General features: G+C 39.9%; 2 protein-coding genes across 8 annotated transcripts; one reads left to right on the forward strand and one right to left on the reverse strand.

The window, feature by feature from the left end:
• Nucleotides 1–80: 80 nt before the first annotated feature.
• On the reverse strand, nt 81–12,011 carry DIO1 (iodothyronine deiodinase 1). 2 transcript variants are annotated; one of them, XR_007775473.1, is made up of 4 exons: nt 11,913–12,011; nt 10,676–10,740; nt 9,700–9,807; nt 81–1,402 (listed from the first exon to the last, which is right to left on the reverse strand). XR_007775473.1 is itself a non-coding variant. In XM_050962327.1 (4 exons), the coding sequence occupies exons 1-4, from the start codon at nt 10,028–10,030 to the stop codon at nt 1,337–1,339; spliced, it is 741 nt and encodes a 246-aa protein (XP_050818284.1). In that variant the 5' UTR covers nt 10,031–10,648; the 3' UTR covers nt 81–1,336. The 2 variants fall into 2 exon arrangements, 1 of the variants encoding a protein (XP_050818284.1); XM_050962327.1 differs by lacking the exons at nt 10,676–10,740; nt 11,913–12,011 and adding exons at nt 2,336–2,535; nt 7,823–7,966 and having other exon boundaries at nt 9,700–10,648.
• A 283-nt stretch (nt 12,012–12,294) lies between these two features.
• On the forward strand, nt 12,295–22,327 carry YIPF1 (Yip1 domain family member 1). Of its 6 annotated transcripts, none has more exons than XM_050962321.1 (10): nt 12,295–12,410; nt 13,408–13,482; nt 16,706–16,869; nt 17,387–17,467; nt 17,624–17,711; nt 17,843–17,959; nt 18,851–19,017; nt 19,719–19,901; nt 20,945–21,039; nt 22,055–22,327. In XM_050962321.1, exons 2-9 carry the CDS (start codon nt 13,452–13,454, stop codon nt 21,032–21,034), a joined length of 921 nt encoding a protein of 306 aa, XP_050818278.1. In that variant the 5' UTR covers nt 12,295–12,410; nt 13,408–13,451; the 3' UTR covers nt 21,035–21,039; nt 22,055–22,327. The 6 variants fall into 6 exon arrangements, 5 of the variants coding, with proteins under 5 accessions (XP_050818278.1, XP_050818281.1, XP_050818277.1 ...); XM_050962324.1 differs by having other exon boundaries at nt 12,306–12,410; nt 13,252–13,482; nt 19,719–19,856; XM_050962320.1 differs by having other exon boundaries at nt 12,307–12,410; nt 13,252–13,482.
• Nucleotides 22,328–24,831: the final 2,504 nt, after the last annotated feature.

Consider the following 24,831-nt stretch of genomic DNA (forward strand, 5'->3'; position numbering starts at 1 on the left):
CAGCTGAGAACCCTAGGTCGGAAAAGAGGATGATTATAACTTCTATTGAAATACTTAAATACCAAGCTGAAGCCACTCGAGATGGTTTAATATATTTTAATTGCTCCTATTTAGCTCATTGCCTCTATAAATATTTTCACAAATCAGGTCACAGCTGCCTGTGCTTTATGCTATGACTGTCATAAACAAATATTAATAGAACCAATGCTGATGTACATTAATACAAATTGTTTCATTCATTAAACTTGCTGAAGTGTGCGCAAGTGAACATTTAGAAAAGCTGCCGGTAAATAATAGAAACTGCCTCTTTTTTTTAAAAGAGGGATCAGTGTGCAATCATTTGTTTTGTTTGCTAATACCCTACTCCAACATTCATCCAAGCCATTTGTACAGCTTTTAATTACTAATATTTATTTTATAGATTTCAGTTTCAAAAAGTACTTCAGTGACTAGTTATAACATGTACCGTTGCTGTATCTGTGATACTGAACATTATCTGAATCCGTTGCACCAGGATGTATTACTGGTAAGGTTTCGCTCATCAGGACAGGTTACAAAACTCAAGGGGATTAATCTTGCAGTCCTAAAGCAGGCAAAAAACTCACATTAATGTCAGTGGCAATTTTACCTTTATCAGAACTGAAGGATTGGGCACTAAATGATAGGTGCGTTCAGTGGAATAAAATATATTTTTCTTTCCACTCACTAGTTCATATTTTAATTACAAGAAATCTTCAGCTAATCAAAGTGTAGTGAATATAGACACAATTTTATTTTCTGTTATTTAAGTCTCATTATATCAGATGCTACCTAAACTATTAAGAATGGGCGTATGAAAGCCATTACACATTTGGAATAATATCCAGGATTTTTTTTTTAGAGACGAGTAGTTTCACTGTATGAAAATTTTTGGTCCAAGGGTATATGAACAGGGTAGCGATGAAATCTATTAAAAACACTTTTGATTTTTGTACTCGTTTTTATTCTCTCTTTTGTTTTACTTGTATTTCCTATATGCTGACCTGTAGTTGATGGTTACATCTATGACTCCATATCTGGGCTAGCATTCTTAGAGAGCTTTTCCATTAATTTCAAATGGTGTTGAATCAAACCATGTTGATGTCTGATTCTTGAATAAGGTATAGCTCATGCTATATCTTTGTCTACCCATTTTCTTTTTCTTCTGGGTAAGTATATATATTTAACCTCTGATTTCTGTAATTATTTTAAAATAAACTGCAGTAAAAATATATTTTGAAAAAGGTCAGAATAAGTTGTTCAGGGACCACTTTTTCCAGATAGACCACTTTATTCTTGGGGATTCTGATTTGTTCACCTATTTTAGTTTTTCCAAGATTGCACATATGTCCTCTGGATGATAATTCCAAGGTCCCACTCCACCCTGTAAAGTAAATAAAAGACAGTATTGGTTCAGATATACTCTATAGGGGAAGTCTCCAGTGGTGCATAGTTGGTATGGCCATCTCCTGCCCCACCCACCCACCGGCCCTGGTGCTGGAGGAGGAGTGACCTGAGTGTGTTGCACTGCAACTCTGCTCAGCTGGTAGATGAACCCTTGGGACCCATTGCCAGTTGTGCACAGGTTAAAGTAGCTTGCAGCTGAGCCAGTTAGATAATCAGGCAGCCTTAAGCGGCTGCCTAATGGCCACCCTTTCTCCTGCACCATGCAGAAACAGCACAGTAGAGTGTCAGTCCTAATGTCTTGTGTACAAACTGTTAGATATATATCAGTATAGTAAATTACACAGTAAAAGAATGTTTTACCTGCTAGAAAGTTCAATGCTGGAACATGAACGATAATGTTAATTACATAGAAGTAGACTCTTGTAACAATGGTCTCCAGTTACCAGATAATAATTAGCACTTTATATCTCTAAATACTATGCAAATATTAACTCAAACTTCAAAACAGCCTTGTGAGCTAGGTAAGTATTCTTGTCCTCATTTTACATGTGGGTAGACTTTTATGTAGAGGTTAAGGCCAACCAAGAAGTTGGGGAAAGAGCTGGAGTTAGAATGCAGGGTTTCTTTGTTCCCAGCCCTGTGCTCAATATGCTTGCATTTTGTCCCTTTAGGAAGGACTACATAAATAGTGAGGCAGAGCCAAGACATGCATCAAAAATATACATCAATGCCAAGACTTTTGTTGCTAATCATTATTCAATGAACAATGTGCTTAAAGTTAATTGTAAAGTTGTTAGAAATAGAACACAATGAAAAACGTTAATCATTTGCCCATCGAATGTGCTATGGGATATCCCAGGGATATTTTTAAAAGTTAAAACCACACTGTAATGTGTTCAGAATTCATTACCTTATAAACAACCTTTCCTCCTTGCACCAGATAAAGTCTTTCTGGGAGTGCTGCGTATTTTGAACTGCTCAGGTTTTCCATAGTATCTAAGACCACTGGGCATAAAGGATTCTCCTTCAAAAGAAATTGTGCAGCCTTTTTTCGATCTTGAAGGTTTCGGTGATTTTTAATAATAATGTTGTTTTTAAAAGCCCATCCATCTTCAAAAAAAAGAGGGGGGGGGAAGCGATTTTGTATATATATTGTGTGTACATGCCCCAAAAATCATGTTAAAAGAACACTATCAAGGTTGCAAAGTCAAGCACTCAGAAATGAAGAAATGCCAGAATTAGGATTACCTGTGCAACTTAATTCAGACTGCTTGAGCATATGCATTATGATACAGTTTTCATTTACATGATCACATACCACTGAGAGCACAGGAGACACCCATCATTCCCCTGCTCTTTTTAGGTGCTCAAACCCAGCATGGCTCTCAGCAGCCCAGAGCTACATTGTCAGGGAAAGTCTTAGCCCCGGGCCGGAACATGCCCACTTCAGAAAGGATCTTCAGAAATGTAGCTGCTGAAAATCTAAGAAGTCTTTACTGAGCATGTGCTAACCATGATTTTTTTGTTTAAAGGCTTTATAACTTGGCCAAATTTGGGTGGATTTTCACAGGGATGGCAACAGGTATATCCCTCACACAAATGTCAAGTCCCTACTAAATTTGTCCAAAGAAAAGATTGCTGAATTTTTTAATATGGGCAAATTATATTTTTTTCCTAGCCTTGTTCCTGGAAGCAGCTGAACCATTTTTATGAAATTTAAAAAACTGCCAGCTTGAGGCAGATACCCAGCATGGAAAATTCCAGCCCAAATGGATGAAGTTTGGCAAAGTTATGAGCAACTGAAAAATAGTTTATAAGGGGAAGTGTCAAAGAAACTCAACAACAGGCAGCCCTACTAGCCCTGCTGCTAACATTATGCACACTAATCTATATATGATATGATTTCAATAGCTATGTTAATAACATGAGTACCCAAAGAAATGGCAAGATGTTTAAATTTACAGGAAGGCAGTTGTAGCAATGAGGCAGGGCCTACTTCAGAGATTGACAGCAAGAGAGGGTCACAGGTGTACACAGTGTATCAAGCTCTTCATAAAGGAGATGGGAAGTGGGAAACTTTGAGTTTTCACATCACTCTGCCACTCACTCTGGACTAAGTCACTTAACCCTATTTTTCATAACTGTACACATCATTTTGGGAGGCTTCAATTTTTTGGAGCCCAGTTTGCCACCTATAGAATAGGATATTGATCAGAGCTTGAGCTCTGACAACTCCCACTATAATCAATGGGATTCTGTGGGTGCTCAGCACTTTTGAAAGTGAGAGTATAGAGTTGCCAAGTTGGACACCCAAGATAAGTGGACACTTCCAAAAATACAGGCCTTCATTTATCTGTGCCTCAGTTTCCCCATCTATACAATAGGGATGATAATATGCACCTTGTATCGATATAAAAGTGAAACTCTCCCTCTCACTCTGTGTATGTATGGTAGGCTTATAATGAAAAGTGGCATCTGATTATCTTGACGTTCTAGCTGTGTGAATATCCAATATAAACACATAAGGATTTGCTAGCCAGTTTAAAATGTTAAATTGTAACACCCGTGACAGAGGGAATGACATTTTTTTCACATAACTTTTCTGAGTTAAAATACTTAGGTTTCAAAAGACTATTGCACCTCTGAAGCTGTAGGTACAATTTGAAATATGGTATATATAGTTTCCAACTGGTAGCCATCAGGGTACAGGAGTTCTAACAACTCTACTGACTGGCTGCTGCTCCTGGTCCTCTAGTAACAGATATCAGATCTCTGGAAATGGAATATGTTACTTACAAATTTTAAACCGATTTTGAAAATTAAGATAGTCTGTTTTTCTCATTAATATACAAACAATTGCTGGCATGCACAAACCATTTTATTCCTTCAAATTGGTATGGTGTAAATGCTATTTAAATATTTTAAATGTAAAATGGGTAACATAAGCTTTTTAAAAAACTAGAGGATACGTCGTTTTCAGCCATTCCACAACTATTTAATAGAAATAAGAAGGTGGCACACTGTTAGAATGTAGAGTGCAGAGACTGTGTTCTGCACGGCCTTCTCTAGCCTGGATAAATGGCGTGGTGTTAGCTAAAACTGTAGTGGGGACAAGCAATACCTATTTTTAAGTGATATGTGCTGAACTGCTCAAATTAAAGCCTAAAGTCCTCCCTTTCATACATGTTAAAGGCAGTGTGCCTTGTCTATGATAGACTTCTAAAAACTAACGTGCTGACTTCCTAGTCTAGACAAGCCCCCCCTTCCCCCCTTTTTTTTCCCCCCACCAGTAATGGAAGATGTCGACGATCCTTCTATTGACTGGGTATATGTCACCTCAGGACAAGATCCAGAGGTAAAATGTCTAGACATCATAAATGACTGCTTCTTGGAGCAGCTTGTTGTGGAACCCATAAGAGGAGAGGCAATTCTTGATTTAGTCCTGAGTGAAACACAGGATGGTCCAAGAGGTGAATACAGTTGACCTGCTCAGTAATAGTGACCATAACATAATTAAATTTAATATCCTCACAGGGGGAAAATTGTCAAAGAAACCCAACCAGTAGCATTTAACTTCAAAAAGGAGAACCACACAAAAATTAGGCAGCTAGTTAAACAGCAGTTAAAAGGAACAGTCTCAGGGGTGAAATGCCTATAAATTCAAAAACACCACAAGAGAGGCTCAAACTAAATGTAGAGTCCTCCCTGCTGCCCCCATCCAAAAAAAAAAAGAGAATAGAGGATCAAACAAATGCCACCATGGCTAAACAGCAGGGTAAAAGAGGTGGTTAGAGGTAAAAAGGCACCCTTTATAATTTAGAAGTTAAATCCTACTGAGTAAAATAGAAAAAAACAAACCCTGGCAAGTCAAATGTAAAAGCATAATTATGCAAGCCAAGAAAGAATTTGAAGAGCAACTAGCTAAAGACACAATAAAGTAAACAGTAGTAAGTCACTAGGACCAGATGGTATTCACCCAAGAGTTCTGAAGGAAGTCAAATATGAAATTGCAGGACTACTAACCGTGGTATGTAACATATTGCTTAAATCAGCATTTGTACCAGATGACTGGAGGATAGTTAATGTGATGCTGATTATTAAAAAGTCTCCAGTGGTGATCCTGGCAATTACAGGCCATTAAGCCTAACTTTAGTACCAGGCAAATTGACAGACACAATAGCAAAGAACAGAATTATCACACAGATAAACACAATATGTTGGCAATGAGTCAACATGTTTTTTGTAGAGGATAATCATGCCTCACTAATCTATTAGAATTCTTTGAGGGTGTTAACCAGCATGTGGACAAGGGTGAGCCAGTGGATATAGTTACCTGGACTTTCAAAAAACCTTTGACAAGGTCGCACACTAAAGGCTCTTAAGCAAAGTAAGCAGTCCTGGGATAAGAGGGAAGGTCCTTTCATGGATCAGCAACTGGTTAAAAGCCAGAAAACAAAGGGTAGGAATAAATGGTCATTTTTCAGAATGTTGAGGTAAATAGCGCGGTCCCCCAACTATCTGTACTGGGACCAATGTTGTTCAACATATTCACAAATAATCTGCAAAAAGGGGTGAACAGTGAGAGGACAAAATTTGCAGAAGATAGAAAATTATTCAAGATAGTTAAATCCACAGCTGATTGCGAAGAGTTACAAAGGGATCTCACTAAACTGGGCGGCTGGGCAACAAAATGGAAGATGAAATTCAATGTTGATAATGGCAAAATAATGCACATTGAAAAACATAATTTCCACTATACATACAAAATGAAGGGATCTAAATTAGCTGTTCCCACTCAAGAAAGAGATCTTGGAGTCATTGTGGATAGTTCACTGAAAACAGCTGCTTAATGTGCAGTGGCAGTCAAAAAAGCTAACAGACCGAATGTTAGGACCATAAGTAAAGGGATAGATAATAAGATAGAACATATCATAATGCCACTATATAAATCTATGGTACACCCACACCATTCAGTGGGCAGTTCTGGTCGCCCCATCTCAAAAAATATATATTAGAATCAGAACAGGTACAGAAAGAGCAACAAAAGTGATGAGGAGTATGGAACAACTTCCATAAGAGGCGAGATTAAAAATTCTGGGACTGTTCATCTTGGAAAAGAGACAACTAAGGGGGAATATGATAAGAGATCTATGGTGTGGAGAAAGTGAATAAGGAAGTGATTTACCTCTTTACATAGCACAAGGACTGGGGGGGGGGTCATCCGAGTACATTAATAGGCAGATGGTTTAAAACAAACACAAGGAAGTACTTCACACAGTGCAGTCAACCTGTGCAACTACTTGTCACTGGATGTTGTGAAGGCCAAAAGTATAACTGAGTTACAAAAAGAATTAGGTAAGTTTATGGAGGATAGGTCTATCAGTGGCTATTATCTCATGCTCCAGGTGTCTATATCTCCAACTGCCAGACGCTGGGACTGGACAACACGGGATGGCTCACTTGAAATTGCCTTGTTCTCTTCTTTCCCTTTGAAGAATCTGGCACTGGCCACTGCTGGAAGACAGTATACTGGGCTAGACAGACTGCTGCTCTGATCCAGTATGGACATTCTGATGTGCTTACATGCAGACTAAGATCAGAGCCCCAATCTAGAAAAGACTTACATATGCTCAACTTTACACATAAGTATCTTCATATTACCTTCAACTGAACTACTTATGTGTAAAGTTTAAGCATGTGCACAAGTGATTGCAGGATTAGGGCCCAAAACTGGTTCTTTACGTTGACACTGTTGCTTTGAATTTCAGTAGATTTTTCCTTCCTGTTTGCAGTTTCGTTCTTCTCTCAAATATACCTTATTATTAAGTCAAGGAGTTTAAGGCCAGAAGGAAGGACCAGATCATCTTGTCTGATCTCCTGTATATCACTGGCCACCAACAACACCCAGCACCCGCACACTAAACCCAACAACCAAAATAAGACCAAAGATTTAGAGCCCAGAGGTGACTAAACTATGTACCACAGATAGAGAATAGGAGAGACACAGGTGCACCAGTGCCTGAAATCCCTGCTGTGGCTGGGAAATGATTACGTGATAAATACTTAGATAATCCTGGAAAGTGACCCGCACCCACATGCTGCAGGGAAGGCAACTCACTCCCCCAAGGTCACCACCAATCTGACCTGGTGGAAAATTCCTTCTTGACCCCACATACGATAATCATTTAGACCTGAGCATGTGAGTAAGAGTCAGCCCTTCCTGACCTCTGTGGGTGGCTGGCTGAAACCCTGAAGCATGAACTTTTAGGAATATAAAACACAAACCAGAAGTAAGCTCCAGAGAGGTTGAGCCCTTCCCCCTACCATGATTCAGACAGAAGGATTCATATCTTTATGCTTCATCATACATTTATATGTTTTGCTTTCTATACTGTACCTGTTGCATGAGCTTCTTCGATATAGATTATAAGGAAATCTGCTACGGAATTAAAATCTTCAACAAGCTTGTTGAACTCGCTGAATTTGAAAAGAAATGAAGGTCAGGTGCAGCTTCCAAAATTCAGGACTAAAGGCCTGTTGTCTGTAACAGACATGAAACACTCATATTAATCAGGTGATGAGAGAAAGGACAGGGTTAAGGTTAAGGCCTGGGCTCAAATCTGGGCTCCATTCTTAGCCTTGTCACACACTTCCTGTATTATCTTGGGCAAGTCACGCTGATCACGTGATTTTTCAAAGAAGTAAAGTTCTTCTGAAAATCAGGGCATTAGTTTCTCTGTACCTCAGTATCAGTATGTAAAAACAGACATAGCAATGCTTTTCTTCTCCCATCGTGTCTCTGTCTGGTTTATTCAGGCCCCAACCCTACAATAAGCTTTATGAACACAGATTCCTATGCCCATGCAAAGCCCCAGTGGAGTCAATGGGGCTCCATACAGTCACAGGCATCTGCCCACATGGAGTTCATTGCAGGATCTAAGCCTTAGACTGTAAGCATTTTGGGGTGGCAGAGCTCTGTTTTACTAAATGTATGTACAGCAACTAGAACAATGGGCTCTCAATCTCAGATGAGATCTCTAAATGCTACTGTAAAGCAAATTACTATGAAGGTACTTAAAAAAATATTCTGACTGTTCCTTAAAGAATAAACCCAATGAAGGCCCACATTTTCAAACCAGAATGCCTAAATTTAGGCTCTCAAATACATTTTTAGGCATCTAATTACAAATGTCTTGCTTTTTCAGAAATGTTGAGTTACCACAGCTCCAGCTGATGTCAGGGGATGTTACAGATTCTGAAAATCAGTTCCTTTTTATTTAGGTGCCTACATTTTGTTACAGGAGCCTAGTTATAGAGATCCAGATCTGAAAACTTTAGCCATATTTTTGATAATGCATCCCAGGCTTTCATGATTTTAATGTGATTCAGCAATTTTCTTGTCCAGACAGAACTCTAATTATTCGTTGTTGTTATTATTTATTAAACAACTGCTGTACAAGCCACAGAAGTAAATGTTTCCTGCCCCAGATTGCTGAGCGCTTAATGGCCAGATTCCCCAAATGCTTATACATGGACCTAACAAAAAGCCTTTGCACAAATATTTACAGGAACATTTTCTTGTGTTTGCAGGACCTTGATTTAAGAGCGCTTCCAAGGACTTAAAAACATCTATTTTAGTCCAGGATCATATAATGTCATTTGAAATTGTACGCGATCTCCTTATTGGCAGTGCTTAATTTCAAAATCTGATGCTATCATTTTATCCCACACTGAAAAGGTCTAATCTTGGACCCCCTTCCGAATACATTGTGCATACCCTTCTGATATGCAAACCATGCTATATCAATTTTGAAATTCTGTTGTTTGGGATTTTTAAGCCCTTGTTAATATATTGGGTACTAGACCATTCAGCTTAATGATTAAGAATGTGTGCTACAAAGATCAAAGTAGAGGACAAAGTACAAACCAAATTTTTCTCTCTCAGCATTATTTTGTAACAAACATCCATTTTCTGGACTTTAATCTGATTAATGATGGAGGTGTACAGGCTTTCTCCACTTGTGTATAACAGTATACAAAAGATAATAATTACACGGTCCTGGTTATATTTGCCTCTTCTTTCACCATAAGAAGATATTGTATTGGTTTTCAGTAAACAGATGCTCCCCCCCCCAACCCACATGCATGACAGCAGGCCACAAATGTAATAGCTGTCTGCATTACAAAACTGTAATAGTGCAGTAGCAAAGATAAACACATAGATTTTCTCTAAAACCATCAGAGGACCCAACCTATTTGGACAATTTTACTGACCTTGCATGAAGTCCAAGATGTGATGCACTTCACCCCTGAAGTCTGCCACTGGGGTGTTGGGAGCATTATGTCCTAAAAACGCTTCATCTTCCAGCCTTTTCCACTTCACTTTCAAAACAAAGAGTAAATATTTCAAGCTGAAGAAAGTTGGACCCCAGTTCTCATAGCTGAACTTTGGATTCGTGCCTATGCTGCTCTTTTGCCCCTGTTTTAGAATATATCTTTTCATCATTTCTGGGAACAATATTATCAGAATTTTACCAACAGCAACACACAGAGATACATACAAAAGAATCAAAGTCTTCTGTATAATTACCCCGATTTTGAACATTTTGTCCGCGGCAGACAGACTGCTTCCAAAGGAAAACAGTGTAAGGGAGCTGAAGCAAAGGTAAAGGAGGAGGGGAAATGAAGCTGAGGCTGAGCGGATAGTGGCTGGAAAGTCATTCACGTGTCTGGCCAAATTCTACCCTCTCACAGTCCCGCTCACGTCAGTGCACAGGGGTGAATGAGAACAGAATATGGTCCACTACGATATTGTGTCTCTTGAAAATAAATCAGGCTGTTATTTGCAATAAAGAATGTTTTATTACTGTTAATTGTATTAATGCACATCTAAGGCTTATTCCCAAATGCATTGCATGCATTACAAATGAGAGGGCTGACTACATACTGGATGCGTTTCTGGCAGAATAAACGTGGTAATAGGGTGACCAGACAGCAAATGTAAAAAATCGGGACGAGGGTGGGGGATAATAGGAGCCTATAGAAGAAAAAGACCCAAAAATCGGGACTGTCCCTATAAAATCAGGACATCTGGTCACCCTAGGTGGTAATAACTTGGGACCCAATCCTGAAAATAAGCACTTGCTTTATTTTACTCAGCCCTGGTCTACACTAGCGGGGGAAGGGGGTTTCAAACTAAGATACGCAACCATTCGCATAGCTGAAGTCGAAGTGTCTTAGTTCGACTTACCTGGTCGTCCTCACAGCAACGAGTCGACTGGCGCGGCTCCTCCATTGATGCCGCTTACTCTCCTGCTGAGGTGGAGTACCAGCATCGATTAGTGGATCGATTTATCACATCCAGACGAGATGCAATAAATTGATCCCCGAGCCATAGAACACTACCCACCAATCCGGCGGGTAGTATAGACGCAGGGGCGGCTCTAGACATTTTGCCACCCCAAGCATGGAGGGTCTGCTGGTCCCGTGGCTTCGGCGGACGCCTGTGGGAGGTCCGCCAAAGCCGTGGGAACAGCAGACCCTCTGCAGGCACACATGTGGGAGGTCCTCTGAAGCCGTGGGACCAGTGGATCCTCCGCAGGCAAGCCGCCAAAAGCACCCTGCCTGCTGCCCTAGCGGTGACCGGTAGAGCACCCCCAGTGGCTTGCCGCCCCAGGCACGCGCTTGGAGTGCTGGTGCCTGGAGCCGCCCCTGTATAGACAGACGTACCCTCACATAGGTAGTCCTACTGAAGTCACTGGGACTACTTGTGCTTGAAGTTAAGTACATGAATAAATCTCCAGGTTTGGGGCCTGCCACCTTAGCTCTTATATGTAAGAGTTTATATTTTCAAAGGGCTGTACAAACATTAGCTAATTAATCAATAAAGGCTCTATATGTTCAGGAAACATTCCATGATTCCCTGCTATTGCCATTAAACACTTAACCCTTCTACAAATCGTTTCAACGTAATCCTGAAAGAAAGAAGTAAAAGGGAGTATTTCTTGTATTGCTTCACTTGTAGAGTCAGATAGGATTTTATTTTATTTATTTGGGGAGTAGGGGCAGGAGGGAAGGAGTAACAGAGCAGGAGAGAATCAAGCGATAGTACTCCTGATATTTTTGTAAACTTCAAAACATTCTTAAAATAGTTTTTTTGGTAATTATGTAGCATTTCCAGAATGCAAGGATTTATATATATATATATAATGTCTGTGTGGTATAAAAAATTTATCAGCATGAATTATACAACTCACCCCAGTAAATCCTTGCATTCTGGAAATGCTACATAATTACCAAAAAAACTATTTTAAGAATGTTTTGAAGTTTACAAAAATATCAGGAGTTCTATCGCTTGATTCTCTCCTGCTCTGTTACTCCTTCCCTCCTGCCCCTACTCCCCAAATAAATAAAATAAAACCCTATCTGACTCGACAAGTGAAGCAATACAAGAAATACTCCCTTTTTTAATCTGTAAAAGTTCTTACAATAGTTGTTCTGTGAGCTGTGAAGCAGCAAATGGCTGAGGATTTTTAGGTGTCTGTAAAGGTTCTGTTGGCACGGGTTGGAGGGGGGGCTTGTCCAGCTCGTGCTGGTCACAGCTGCCGACCACACTGCTCGTGTACGGATTATACACACCCGCCTTTCGCCTGGTACACAGCGCAGGCTGCCAGACTGCTCCTACTTGTCCCCTCCCTGCACTACCGCTTTAAGAGAGAGAGAGAGCGAGCGAGCGAGCAGCTGAGCTCCTGATTGGCTGGAGCTACCAACGTGACATAGGCCTGTTTGGGAGGGGGGAGGGAGAGAGTAACTGAGCTCCTGATTGGCTGGCGCTGCCAAGGGGCTCCTGTCGCTTTAATAGGGTGGAGCGAGGGGAGTGGTTCCTTTCTCGTTTCCGGCAATAAGGCGCCGCAGCGGTGGCCTTGGTTCCTTCCGCTTATCTTCCCAACGCCCGGCCGAGCTTTGGGAGGCGGCCGCCCCGCCAGGTGAGAGCCCTGGCAGGCCGCGGACAGACTCCTCGGGCCGGTGTGTGCTGGGAGCCCAGGCCGGGTCCCGGTTCGTGGCTGGGCCGGGGGTCCGGGTGCTCTTCCCTTTCCCCTGTGCCCAGGTCCTTCCTCGCCTCCCCCGGCGCGTGCTGGCAGGGGCGCTACCCCCGTCTCCCACCCTTTGGCCCCCGCACGGAGGAGACACGTCCCCACCCCCCGGAGATGTTCAAGGATCCTTGTCAAACTCGCCCTCACCTGACCTCAGCTGACCGGACAACACGGCACCCGTGTGTGACTAGCCCGAGAGGGAATAGGACAAGTCCCGACCCTCCCGTGGGAGCTGCCTGTCGGTCCCTGCAGCGCTGGCTGCTGCTCGTGGCTTAGGGCGAGCCTGGTGATGCAGGGACTTCTGGAAAGGATGGAAACTGCCCCATGAATGCCCCCCCCCTTAACCTATTCAATAATTTCTGTATTTCTTAGTTAAGGATCTTCATGCATACTGCAGACATGAATTGCACTCTGTAACACTCCTGTGAGGTAGATGAAGTATACGTGCCCACCGTGGCAATACACCTTTTCTGGGATGAAACTGTCTCCCTAACCGTGCCCGGGAACATTGTATGACAGGAAATTAAGAATATCACATTAAATATTAACTATAATAGGAGGAAAAGAAAGGAAAATGTAACTAGCCAAAATGGTATTTGGACAGGATGTTAGGGATAAGCCCTTACTCTGTAGTATCAGATCTTAATTACCACAAACATCAGAACTGCAGTTTTACATCTTATATGCTTGAGTATAATGACATCGTAATATCTAAATGTCTATGTTTTTGCAGGAAATCTCAATACCCTAACTATATTATTCATGCTGAAGAGAGAGGGAAGCTACAAAACCTGTTTCATCAATGCATTGAGAGAAAAACTGCATTTTAAAAATATTTTCAGTCACTTATTTTTCATTTTAGATGTTTAACTTTTGATCTGCTATTCAGATATTTTAAAGTTCTGAATACTCGTTCTAGAGCCTAGCGAATGAATGGCGACTGTGGATGATTTAAAGTTTCAAGGTAAATTGACAAATTACACTTGTTAATTGGGCCAAAACTTTAATGTTAAGGAAAATGAATAAGTGACAGTAATTGATTCTTTTTAAGAGGTTGCAGCCTTTGCTTTGGTTCCCTGTGAATGTGAATTTAAGTAACGCACGTTTACACAAATAATGTCTTATCTGTTTCACTCTTGCATAGCATCTTTTTAGATGAGCATCTCAAAGCACTTAGGTGATTAAATGTTATTTCTATCTTGACTGAAAACATTGGTTACACTCATCTAAATTTGGAGCTTAAGCAGAGCAAAACTGGCCCGTGGGTGTAGAGGTGAGAACATTGTCACCTGTACATAGGAACAGACCTTGCAATAGATATAGTGTCAAACTTATTTTTAAAGATAAAGTTATTTCTAAATTAGATATCTTTGAAGGCTAAGGCTGTCTAATCATAAATCTGTTCTGCATGGGCAGCTGCCTGCACCAGTGCAAGGTCCCACTTGACTGCTTGTGGATATAAAGATCTGTCCAGTGACTCTGACTGAAGGATGGGACCTAAGTCTGTGATTTATAGTTAGCACACAGAAGGCAGACTAGTTGGAGAGAAGGCATAGCACTCCATTAACTGAACGAGCACCTAGCTTAATTGGAGCTAATTGAGGCCTTAGGAAACAATTTACACTGGGTGTGGCCACGCTAGTAACGTGGACCCTAAGGCCTTGTCTACACTACAGAGTTTTGTTGACAAAAGTCAGTTTTCATCAACAAAACATTGGAGGTTTATACACTACAGTGCTCCTTCCATCCACAAAACTCTCCTGCTTTGTCAACAAAATAAAACCACCCCAGTGAGAGGTGTACAGCTTTTGCAACCAAGTTGTATTGACAAAGGCTATGTCCACACTGTGCTTCTTGCAATGGTGCAGCTGTTGTAAGGTGCACTATGTAGCCGCTCTATATTGCTGGGAGAGAGCTCTCCCAGTGACAAAATAAAACCATCTCCAATGGCTCCCACTGATGAAGTGCTGTCCACATGAGTGCTTTTCATTGTTAAAACTTTTGTCGTTCGGGGGGGGGGAGGGGACATGTCTTTTCACACCCCTGAGCGAGAAAAGTTGTAATGATAAAAGTGTCAATGTAGCTACTACGCTTGGTTATGTCACTGTAAATGGCCTCCAGAAGGTGTCCCACAATTCCCATCCTGACTGCTCTGGTCAGCAGTTCAAACTCCACTGCCCTGTACCCAGGCACACAGGTATCTGCCTTTCCCCATTTAAAGGCCTGGGAATTTTTGAAATTCCACTTCCTGTTTGCTTGGCATGGAGAGCTCACATTGCATGTTTGCAGCTGACCATGGTGGTGCCACGCAGCAAATGCTTTCCCGCTTGGAGCACACTTGGGTTGTTGGATCTGCTGACGCTGTGGGGAGAGGAGGCTATGCAGTCCCAGCTCCACTCCAGCCGTAGGAACTTTGTGGCATGTTGGATAAGGACTACAAATGGGACACATCAGTGCCGTGCAAAGATAAACGAGCTGAGGCAGACGTACCAAAAGGCAAGGGAATCAAACTGTTGTTCAGATGCTGAACTGAAGACCTGCTTCTATAGGGAGCTGGATGCCATCCTTGGCGGCAATCCCGCCTCCACCACCAAGAGCCCCGTGGATACTTCGGGAGGGCTGGAGACAGCAGACAGTGGATTCAAGCATGAGAATGACGTGGTGGACAAGGAGGTTGAGTTGGAGGATGAGATGGGACAGGCTACAGGATTGTCCTGTATCGTGGCAAGCCAGGACCTCTTCTTGACCCAGGAGGGTTTGAGCCAGTCCCAGCACTCCATCTCTGGCCCACATGATGCAGGAGAGGGAGCTCTGGTAAGTGATCTTTTTGAGTTGATGCTGCTTGGATATATATGAGAGAGCTGTCTTTTGCTTTGTTATATCCTAGAAGTGGGTTAAGGGATAGAAATATACACAACTAGCCATGTCTGCAAGTGCTTCACATTCCCCTGTGCAGCTACACAGTAGGGCAAATCACAAGAATCCTCCAGAGATCTCTAGGAAACTTTCCTGGAGGTACTTGCCAATCCTCTGCTGAAGGTTCCTTGGCAGAGCTGCTTTATTCCTTCTCGCATTGTAAGAAACTTTTCCACACTAATTGCCAATCACTTGTTTAGGGACCAAAGTGGCATACAGACAACCAGGTCTGAAGCTGCACACCTGCATGAGATGTACCCTCGCATTGTTGCTTACGGTCAGGAGTGAGATATCGGTTTCAGTGACCCGCCTCCTGTAGAAAATGGTGGCAGAATTTACAATTTTGTCCCTAGTAATTTGCAGTGATCCCCTTAAAAAACCACCTAGCTCCTTTGTCCTATCTTTAGTCTCCGCTTTCCCCCTCACCCCCGGCTGACTCACCATGTTTAGGGTGTTCCCTTAGCTATGTTCTGGCCAAGGGACAGTGAGAAATTATTTCGTATTTTAAAAGAGGTGTATTTTACTATCATGATTTGATGCTGTGAGTGCACTAACAATCATGCTTCTGTTGTTTCTTGTGCTTCTGTAGATGTGGCCTTCAGGGGAACCCCCTACACACTGATGGAGTGGGTGAGGAGAAGCAAAGAGGACATGTTTCGAGAGGTGCTCCAATCCTTAGACACCGAAAAACAAGAACACAGGCTGTGGAGAGAGACAGAAGATTAAAATTATCCAATACCCAGGACAGGAAGGAGAGCCAGGAGCAAATTTTAATGGGCAAGGAGTGGATGATAAAAGTGAAGGAGAAGGAGCAAACGAAGATGTTGAAGTCTCTAATTACACTGAAGGGGCTGTTGAAAAATAGTATGAAACAAAACCGGAAGCCTATGGAATGATGGGACAGAAAAAACTGCATCATGGGATGTTGAGCCCATACCCATGATGCACTGCTATCCACTCTGCCTTCCCACAACTCCTAGCCGCAGAAGGTAGCGAATAGCACAGTGGGATAGCTAGCCACAGTGTACTGCTCTCTCTGTTGGTGCTAGAGCATCAACTGGGGATGCGCTCCACTGACAGAAGGAGCATTGTGTGAACATACACAAGCAATGTAGTTATAGCGGTTTTGGATTGTTTGTGTAACTTGCATCAACAAAACTTTAGTGTAGACCAGGCCTAAGGATTGATGAGATATCAGTCTTAAAATGAAGCTATTTTTTGTTTAAATTAAACCTTGAAAATCACCCTTTTTGTGATGTACTTATTTTCAGAATTTGATGATGCAGCTAACTTGCTGGCAGGAAACCCAGACGCCACCACAATAAGTATTGATGAGCCTAGTGAAAACCCCAAGAATCAGTATGGCCTTCTGCAAGACTCTCGGAGAGAGGAGGATGACGAGTTACTGGGGACTGATGACTCAGATAAAACGGAGGTAACAATAACACATTTATAATGCCTCCATCCACATGATGTATCTAAATACGCTTTACAACAGTCAACACTTATCAGGAAGAAGCGGGGAACTTTCTTGCTGGCCCTGCCAGTACTGATGGAAGTGCATACTTTAATTCTCACTTACACCTGTTATAAGGTGGGGACTGGAAGAACCTCTGATGTAATTGACTTCAAGAGACTTGGTGGTAAGACAGTATAGGGGGTGGGGTTAAGGCTTTTAGACTTGAAAGACTGTTTGAACAAGACATTTAATTATTAATGGAAGTTATGTTACTTGTAAACCTCCTGACCAAAAAGGAGGTAGGAATCATAAACTATTTGCACATCTAGAATATGCAACCCCATAGAAAATATCTCCTGCTGTTAACAAACACCAGAGAGAGAGAAATAATTCTTACTTCCCATTCTTCTGGCTATGGTGTAAGTAATATTACTTGGCTTTAAATGACTTACTAAGTAAAATGGATGATTGTAATAATTTTCCTATCTTCAAGTTACTTGCAGGACAGAAGAAAAGTGCCCCCTTCTGGACATTTGAATACTACCAGACTTTCTTTGATGTAGATACATACCAGGTTTGTAGTTGTTCTTAATATTAGTATCTTACTTCACACAAAGGGAATTATTGCGGTTTAACAGTTTTAACTGTAGACTAATATTTATAGATGCTTTATAGTTATTTCATAGTGCATTTTCTTGATTTCAGTAACATGATTGTACTTTTTTCCTAGGTCCTAGACAGAATAAAAGGCTCGGTTTTCCCAATACCAGGAAAAAACTTTGTAAGACTATATATCCGCAGCAATCCAGATCTTTATGGTGTGTACCAATTGTAACATTAACATTATTTGATAACTACATTACTGAAGTTCATTCTTTTGTTAAAATTAGTACAAGGGTGGGGCACAGGAGAACTATCTTGTTGTTAAATTTATTTGTTTCCATTTAAGGTCCTTTTTGGATATGTGCCACATTAGTTTTTGCCATTGCTATTAGTGGTAATCTTTCAAATTTCTTCATCCATCTGGGTAAACCTGCATACCGGTATGTGCCTGAGTTCAGAAAAGGTGTGTAAGTAGTTCTCATTCTTGTTTCCTTATCTCCTATAACTTAGGTTTTTTCTTTTAAACAAATAAATCTGTATGTAGAAGTCATAGCTTTACTTTGTCATAGCTTTTTGATAACTGTCTCTTTCCACTCCCAGAGAGATGCAAAAATAATTAATTAAAGTTGTAGGTGTAGAGACACCTTTTGATAGTGTTCGTGTAAGAAGTTAAATAGAATTTCAGCAGATCACACAGTAGTAATCACTCCGTCCACTTACCAAAGGGCTTGAAGTTCCTACTTCGTGCTGGGATACAAAATCAGTAAAGGAAACGTAATCATTACGTATTGCTCTAATGAAGTTAGAGAGTGGAGAAGCAATTGCCTGCCCTTTGGCTGTCATTTATATTGTGAAAGAGAATGCAATACCTATAAAAGAACACTTGTTTTTAAATGCATGACATATATTTAAAGGAATACTGAGAATTTAAAATAAATGAGTTAAAAGTAGCTTCAGATATTACACCTCTTGAGCTGTCGTCCTAGTTTTTGTGGTCCTTAGTATTGTTTTTGTATTTTTTAAGGGAGTTTTTCTTTCCACTGTTCCACACAAATGGCAAATTGAGTACCCACAGAAAATACTGAAACTGATGTCATTTTTATATAGTCAAAGTAAAAACATTGAAAACAGAAAAATAACCTTTCCCCTATAATCTTAAGTATTAATTTATAATAGTGGTAGGCTTTTAAAAAAAAAGGACATAAATGCAAAAGTTGCCATTGTTCCTTAAAGTAATCTTAGTTGTTCTTAGTAGCACTTCTTTATTATAATGTTAGCTCTTCAATTTGAAGCAAAAAAATTAAATTAATGATGGTGTTTAGTATTACTGAATCTATTTAATGTCTCTTTACAGTGTCCATAGCTGCAACAGCTATCTATGCTTATGCTTGGCTGGTTCCTCTGGCTCTCTGGGGATTCCTTATGTGGAGAAATAGCAAAGTTATGAATATAGTCTCCTACTCGTTTCTTGAGATCGTGTGTGTCTATGGCTATTCACTCTTTATTTATATTCCAACAGCTGTAAGTATGGCCTAAAGAGCATCATCAAATGTATTATGAAAATCTCAGGAGTTTTTATTAAATGTTGTCTGAATAGAAAATGTACATGGATATGTTGGCTGGTGTATGTTTTTACCTTCCAAATGAAAAGATTGGCTGGAAAGTACATGACATTCATATGTGTATCCTGTGAGACATAAGTACTGTAACTCCTTAAATTATGTAACAGGCTGCCTATTGTGTATTTATACCATTCATCTCTGTTAAATGGAATATTAGACCTTCTCATCTGTGATGTTTTCCTTCAGTGGCTGCAGCCTACAGGACACAGAGTTGGCACCCTAAAAAATGTCAACAGATTTTACCACTTACACTAGAATTCTTCATTTTAGAGAATATCTCAGGGACTGGTAAATTCTTTCAAACCAGTGGAACTCTTTTTGCAGTGCTCTCACTGTAAGTTTTAGTTTAGTTTTAGTACAATTGTTCCATTGGTTCCAGCTAGTAGTCCTTGGTACTGATACAGCTAATGGAGTCTCCTCTTAGCTTGGGTGATAGAAACCTTTTATGTTTTGGTGCCAAATGAAGCGTGAATAGTACTTCTAACAGTCCTGATGAATGGATGTGATATATGGAGCTGTAATGCTATAAACAGGGACTTAAATAAATGTAGCTTGATATTTAATAAGGCCTTTTCTCTCTCTCTCTTTCTTCTCAAACAGATTTTGTGGATTATTCCACAAAAAGCTGTACGGTGGATCTTCGTAATGGTTGCTCTGTGCCTTTCGGGGTCAGTTTTAGTAATGACATTTTGGCCTGCTGTTAGAGACGATAACCGAAGGATTGCACTGGCTACTATGGTGACTGTTGTACTTCTTCATGCCCTGCTTGCTATTGGTTGTTTGGTATGATAATGTTCTTTTTTAGCGTTTAATATTATATATTATTTGAGTTAAATCAATCTGTGCAGTAACAGCTGTGTATTAAAATCAAGGGGGTTTGTGGAGCTTTTTGTTTAAGCAGATCTCTTGATAATTGCAAAGCATAAACATAAGGATGCTGTTCTGAAAAAATCTCAATACGTGTGGCAGGCATGAATATTCAAACATAGCACAAAGGTTTTTGTAGATCTTTTCCCTGGAGTTTCTACACTAAAAGTAGCAATGATGGTTACATTTTTAGCATAAATTGTTCCTCGGATAGCAGTCTTAAGTATACTTGCATTTATGACAGCAACTTTTTAAAGCATTAATCTGTATCATGTGCAATTAACAGCTCATTCAAATAAGTATAAAGACTAATCTTTTAAAAATTATCAAATGTTCTGTGTATGTAGTGTTTTGTACATACTACTTACACATAATTAGAAATTACAAAGCTAAGACACAAAGTTGCTGTCTCAGTAGAAAAACAGGAAAACCTAGTGCTAAGTGTAACTAAGAGAACATAAACTACTTTTGTACAAAGCTGGGGAGCCATCATCCAAGCTTCAGGTTTGAAATAGCTTGATTCTTTGCACCACAGGTTCAAACCCAAGAAGGTCCGTTAAACCCTTTAGCCTTCGAAAGTACGTAAATTCAGTACAATGCAGATTATAACGTATGGAGGTCATAATCCTGGTTCCAATGAAGTCAATAGGAGTTCTGCTATCGACTTCAGAGGGGCCAGGATTTCACCAGGAGTCTCCAGCGGAAGTTCAATGGGGCCTCTGTGTGGTGGGTATTTTTTGGTTTTTTCTCCAACAGTAAAATAACAAGCAACGAAATAAACTGACATCAAGCTCCTTCCACAGAAAACCTTTGAATTAACAATGTGACTGTTTGAAAAGAGCTAAAATTTGCCCAAATGCTAAAACTGTACCTCCATACAATATAACTTATGAAAATGAACATGTCAAGGTGAAGTTGTGCCTTGTTTCTAACTCACTCACTCTCATCTAATAATGTAGGCATACTTTTTTGATGCTCCTGATCTGAATGTTCTTATACCTACTGCAGCTGCTCAAAATGGAACAATAGTAGCAACAAAGACTCAGTAAATAAGGTAAGAATGAAATCTAAATTTTCAGCTCTAGTCACTTTTCAAAAATCTTGCCAATATTAGGAAGACAAATGTCTGGGGCCATTTTTGCTGAACTTGTGTAACTGCAAGTAAGTTGGAAAGACTCTCTGTGGGTCTTCTTAGAAATGTTGTGCTGATCTGTACATGTTTACCATTTAGTATTCCATCATTTCCCTTTTTAATATGTATTATGGCTATTAAAATAACTCTTCTTAGATGCTTTACCTTTTCTTACCTTTACCCTCAGTAAACAAATATGACCAAAACAAAGTTCTAAATAAATATTTATCTCTGCTAAGAGCTTTTCCCCCACTTAAAACTCTGTACTTGCTGAAGAGGTTATTAAAAGTAAATTGCATATTGTGCAAACCAAATTCTTAAAAAGAAAATTTAAAGGATAATAAATTGTACCCTAGTTTTTATTAATATTCAAATCAGAAGATAGGTTAGACATTCCCCTAACTTCTACATGATAGTTTTCAAAGCACCAGCCCCTGTATATAGGGAGATAGATGTTCTCTCTGAACGTGTTTCTCTTTGTATCTGAGGCATATGGACTGAATCCCATGTGTGGGATAGTGTGAATTCTTGCTTCCTGATGGCCAAGGATACTGCTGATGCCTAACACTTGGATTCAGAATAGGGTTAGAAGGCATGGGAGCTGTTCCACAGAAGGCTGAAGACCAAAGATGGATGGGTGGGTGCGTGTGAGGAAAATTAGTAGAGCAGTATTAGTACTTGTTCTTAGACTTCTTTTCAGTGTAGCCAGTTAATCCTAGCAAAGATCACACAATCTAATTGCCCTTACTTACCAAGATTATCAGTAATGAGTAAACTGAAGATTTTATGTTCCTCCAAAAAGCAATTTATCCCAAGTGACTAATAGAATTCTGAAATGCTACAGTAGAATTCTTTTTAGACACAAATGCATGTACATGCTTTAATCTGTTATCTGTGGAGAATTTTCATATTGATAGGTGCTACTTCTGTTTTTCAGATTACAATGCCTGTATTCCCCATCTGTACTGTAATTTTATTTTAGATATTTTTTCACTAAAGAAAATGGAATCGCAAAAACTGAAAAAGAAGGAAGAGCCAGTGCAGTTACATGACTCATGGACATATAAATGCTCATCAGAACACTAGTAGACTTCTAATACTGTTGATTTTATTCCTTGTACAGGGATTTTCTTTTAATTTCTACGTACCTTGCGCTCTTTGCAGTGTCTGTCTCAAAATAAAACGCTCCAGAGGGTGGTTTTGAATTTTAGTTCTTTCACATGTGAGAGATGTTTGTTAATGATCTCTTTTCCAAAGAGCATGTACAATTTCACTTCTGTCAATTTATTGGGATAAACATATTTCAGGTAATGTCATTTGACAAGACTAAATTACAAACCAGGATGGAGGAGAGAATTTTGCTGAATTAGTTATAAATCACACTTTAAAAAAAATACTTGTTTTAAAAGACCATTTTAAGGTTGCACATCAAGCATTTAATGCCAGACTTAAGGTTTCCCAGGCAACCTTTTTTGGGCCCCCTTGTGTGTGTGCATTGATAGTACGTGATTGTGTAATTAGTGACAGTTTTCCGCAGGACCCCTGCCTCATTCAGTGAACTCAGCAAATGGTTAGTTATTTTTATCCCTCACATTGCATTATTTAATGCACACTGCCCAAGCCCGACATTGAATATAAAATACATAATTTCATCATGGGGGTTTCTCTCGCGATAGTGGGTATAGCTACCTTTTGAGACAGAGGTGAACCTTTGAGGAGATATACTCATGCCAGAAATAAGAATGTAGCTGCCATGGCATGAGGAGTTAGACACACCTGCAGGTGGCTCTCATCTTGGAGGAGTAGCTGCTTCTACCATCATGGCTGTATTTCTGTTTGTAGAGTACTAGCTCAGTGAGAGCTAGCATGGGTATGTTTCTCAAGATGGAAATTATACATCCAGATTGAAGTAGAGACATACCCATAGAATGCCTTATATGCCTCTGTGAGATTAAATGCTAACATCGTCCCTATTTTACAGATGCAGAGATGAACCAGAGTATAAAGCCAGAATTGTCAAGTGTGCCCTATTTTCAGGTTCCTAGTTTAAAACATCTAAGCTCTAATTTTTTCCTGAATACTTATTTTTATAGCAGTTCATACATTCAAAACACAGTTCCTGACTTTAGTTGCAATTATGAGCATTCAGCACTTCAGTAAATCTGGAACCAGGTAACTCAGTTTAGGCAATAAGTTTTTTGAAGGCCTAATATGGGGACTTTCACAGGGACTCCAAAAGCACATTTCTGGCATGAGAATGACCTCCCTGCCAAATTTCAAGTACCTGCTCCAAGGCATTAAAGTGTTTAGACTTAAGTTTCTCATGCTGAGTATGTGGGCAACCTCCCCTTTAAGTTTAAACAGTTAGGCAAAGTTATAAGCTAGAGCTAGCTCAAATTTGTTCAGCAAATAGTGAATGTGCTGAAAACTGTAGTTTCTGGGCAGTCACGTTTGTGAATTCAGCAATTATTTTTGGCTGAATTTTTTTTTAAAACGGGGGAGGATGGAGAAACTTTTTAAAACGTTGAGTAGAAGTGACATTTCTTTCCAAAATGTCAATTCAAGTTAATCTGAATGAAATTTTCTGTTTGTTGGTAAGGGAAAAAAATGAAAACTCAGTTTCAGATTGAAACTTATTTTTTCAGTTCAGCTACCATACTGAAAAATCCATTATTCACTCAACTCTATTATAAGCAACTGCCAACGTACATAAATGATAGTGGCAGGCAACCTTGATTGTAGGTGATGCCACCAGCTCCACTTGTAACAAACTCCAGAGGTTATTTAAAATTAGGGCTGTTGATTAATTGCAGTTAACTCACACGATTAACTCAAATTAATTGCAATTACAAAAATTTGCACTTAATACTAAAATTACCAATTATTTAAATATTTTTGGATGTTTTTCTACATTTTCAAATATATTGATTTGTTTCAACATAATAATAATAATAATAATTAATAATATATGGAGATATACCTATCTCATAGAACTTTAAGGGACTCTGAAAGGTCATCAAGTCTAGCCTCCTGCCTTCTCTAGCAGGATCAAGTACTGATTTTGCCTCAGATCCCTAAGTAGCCCCCCTCAAGGAGTGAGCTCACAACCCTGGGTTTAGTAGGCCAATGCTCAAACCACTGAGCTATTCCTCCCCCTACAAAGCATAGAGCACTCACTTTATATTATTTATTACAAATATTTGCACTATAAAAATGATAAATAGTATTTTTCAGTTCACCTCATACAAATGCTGTAGTGCAGTCTCTATATTGTGGAAGTGTAACTTACAAATGTAGATTTTTTGTTTTGTTACATAACTGAACTCAAAAACAAAACAATGTAAAACTTAAAAGCCTGCAAGTCCACCCAGTCCCACTTCTTGTTCAGCCAATCACTAAGACACACAAGTTTGTTTACATTTACAGGTGATATTGCTGCCTGCTTCTTACTTACAATGTCACCTGAAGTGAGAATAGGTATTCGCATGGCACTTTTGTAGCTGGCGTTGCAAGGTATTTACGTGCCAGATATGCTAAACGTTCGTATGCCCCTTCATGCTTCGGCCACCATTCCAGAGGATATGCTTCCATGCTGATTATGCTCGTTTAAAAATCAAATACTTTAATTAAAAATTTGTGACTAAACTCCTTGGGGGAGAATTGTATATCGCCTATTCTGTTTTACCCACATTCTGCCATATATTTCATGTTATA

Source organism: Gopherus flavomarginatus, chromosome 7 (genome assembly GCF_025201925.1).
Source record: "Gopherus flavomarginatus isolate rGopFla2 chromosome 7, rGopFla2.mat.asm, whole genome shotgun sequence".
In the NCBI taxonomy this organism is placed as follows: domain Eukaryota; kingdom Metazoa; phylum Chordata; order Testudines; family Testudinidae; genus Gopherus; species Gopherus flavomarginatus.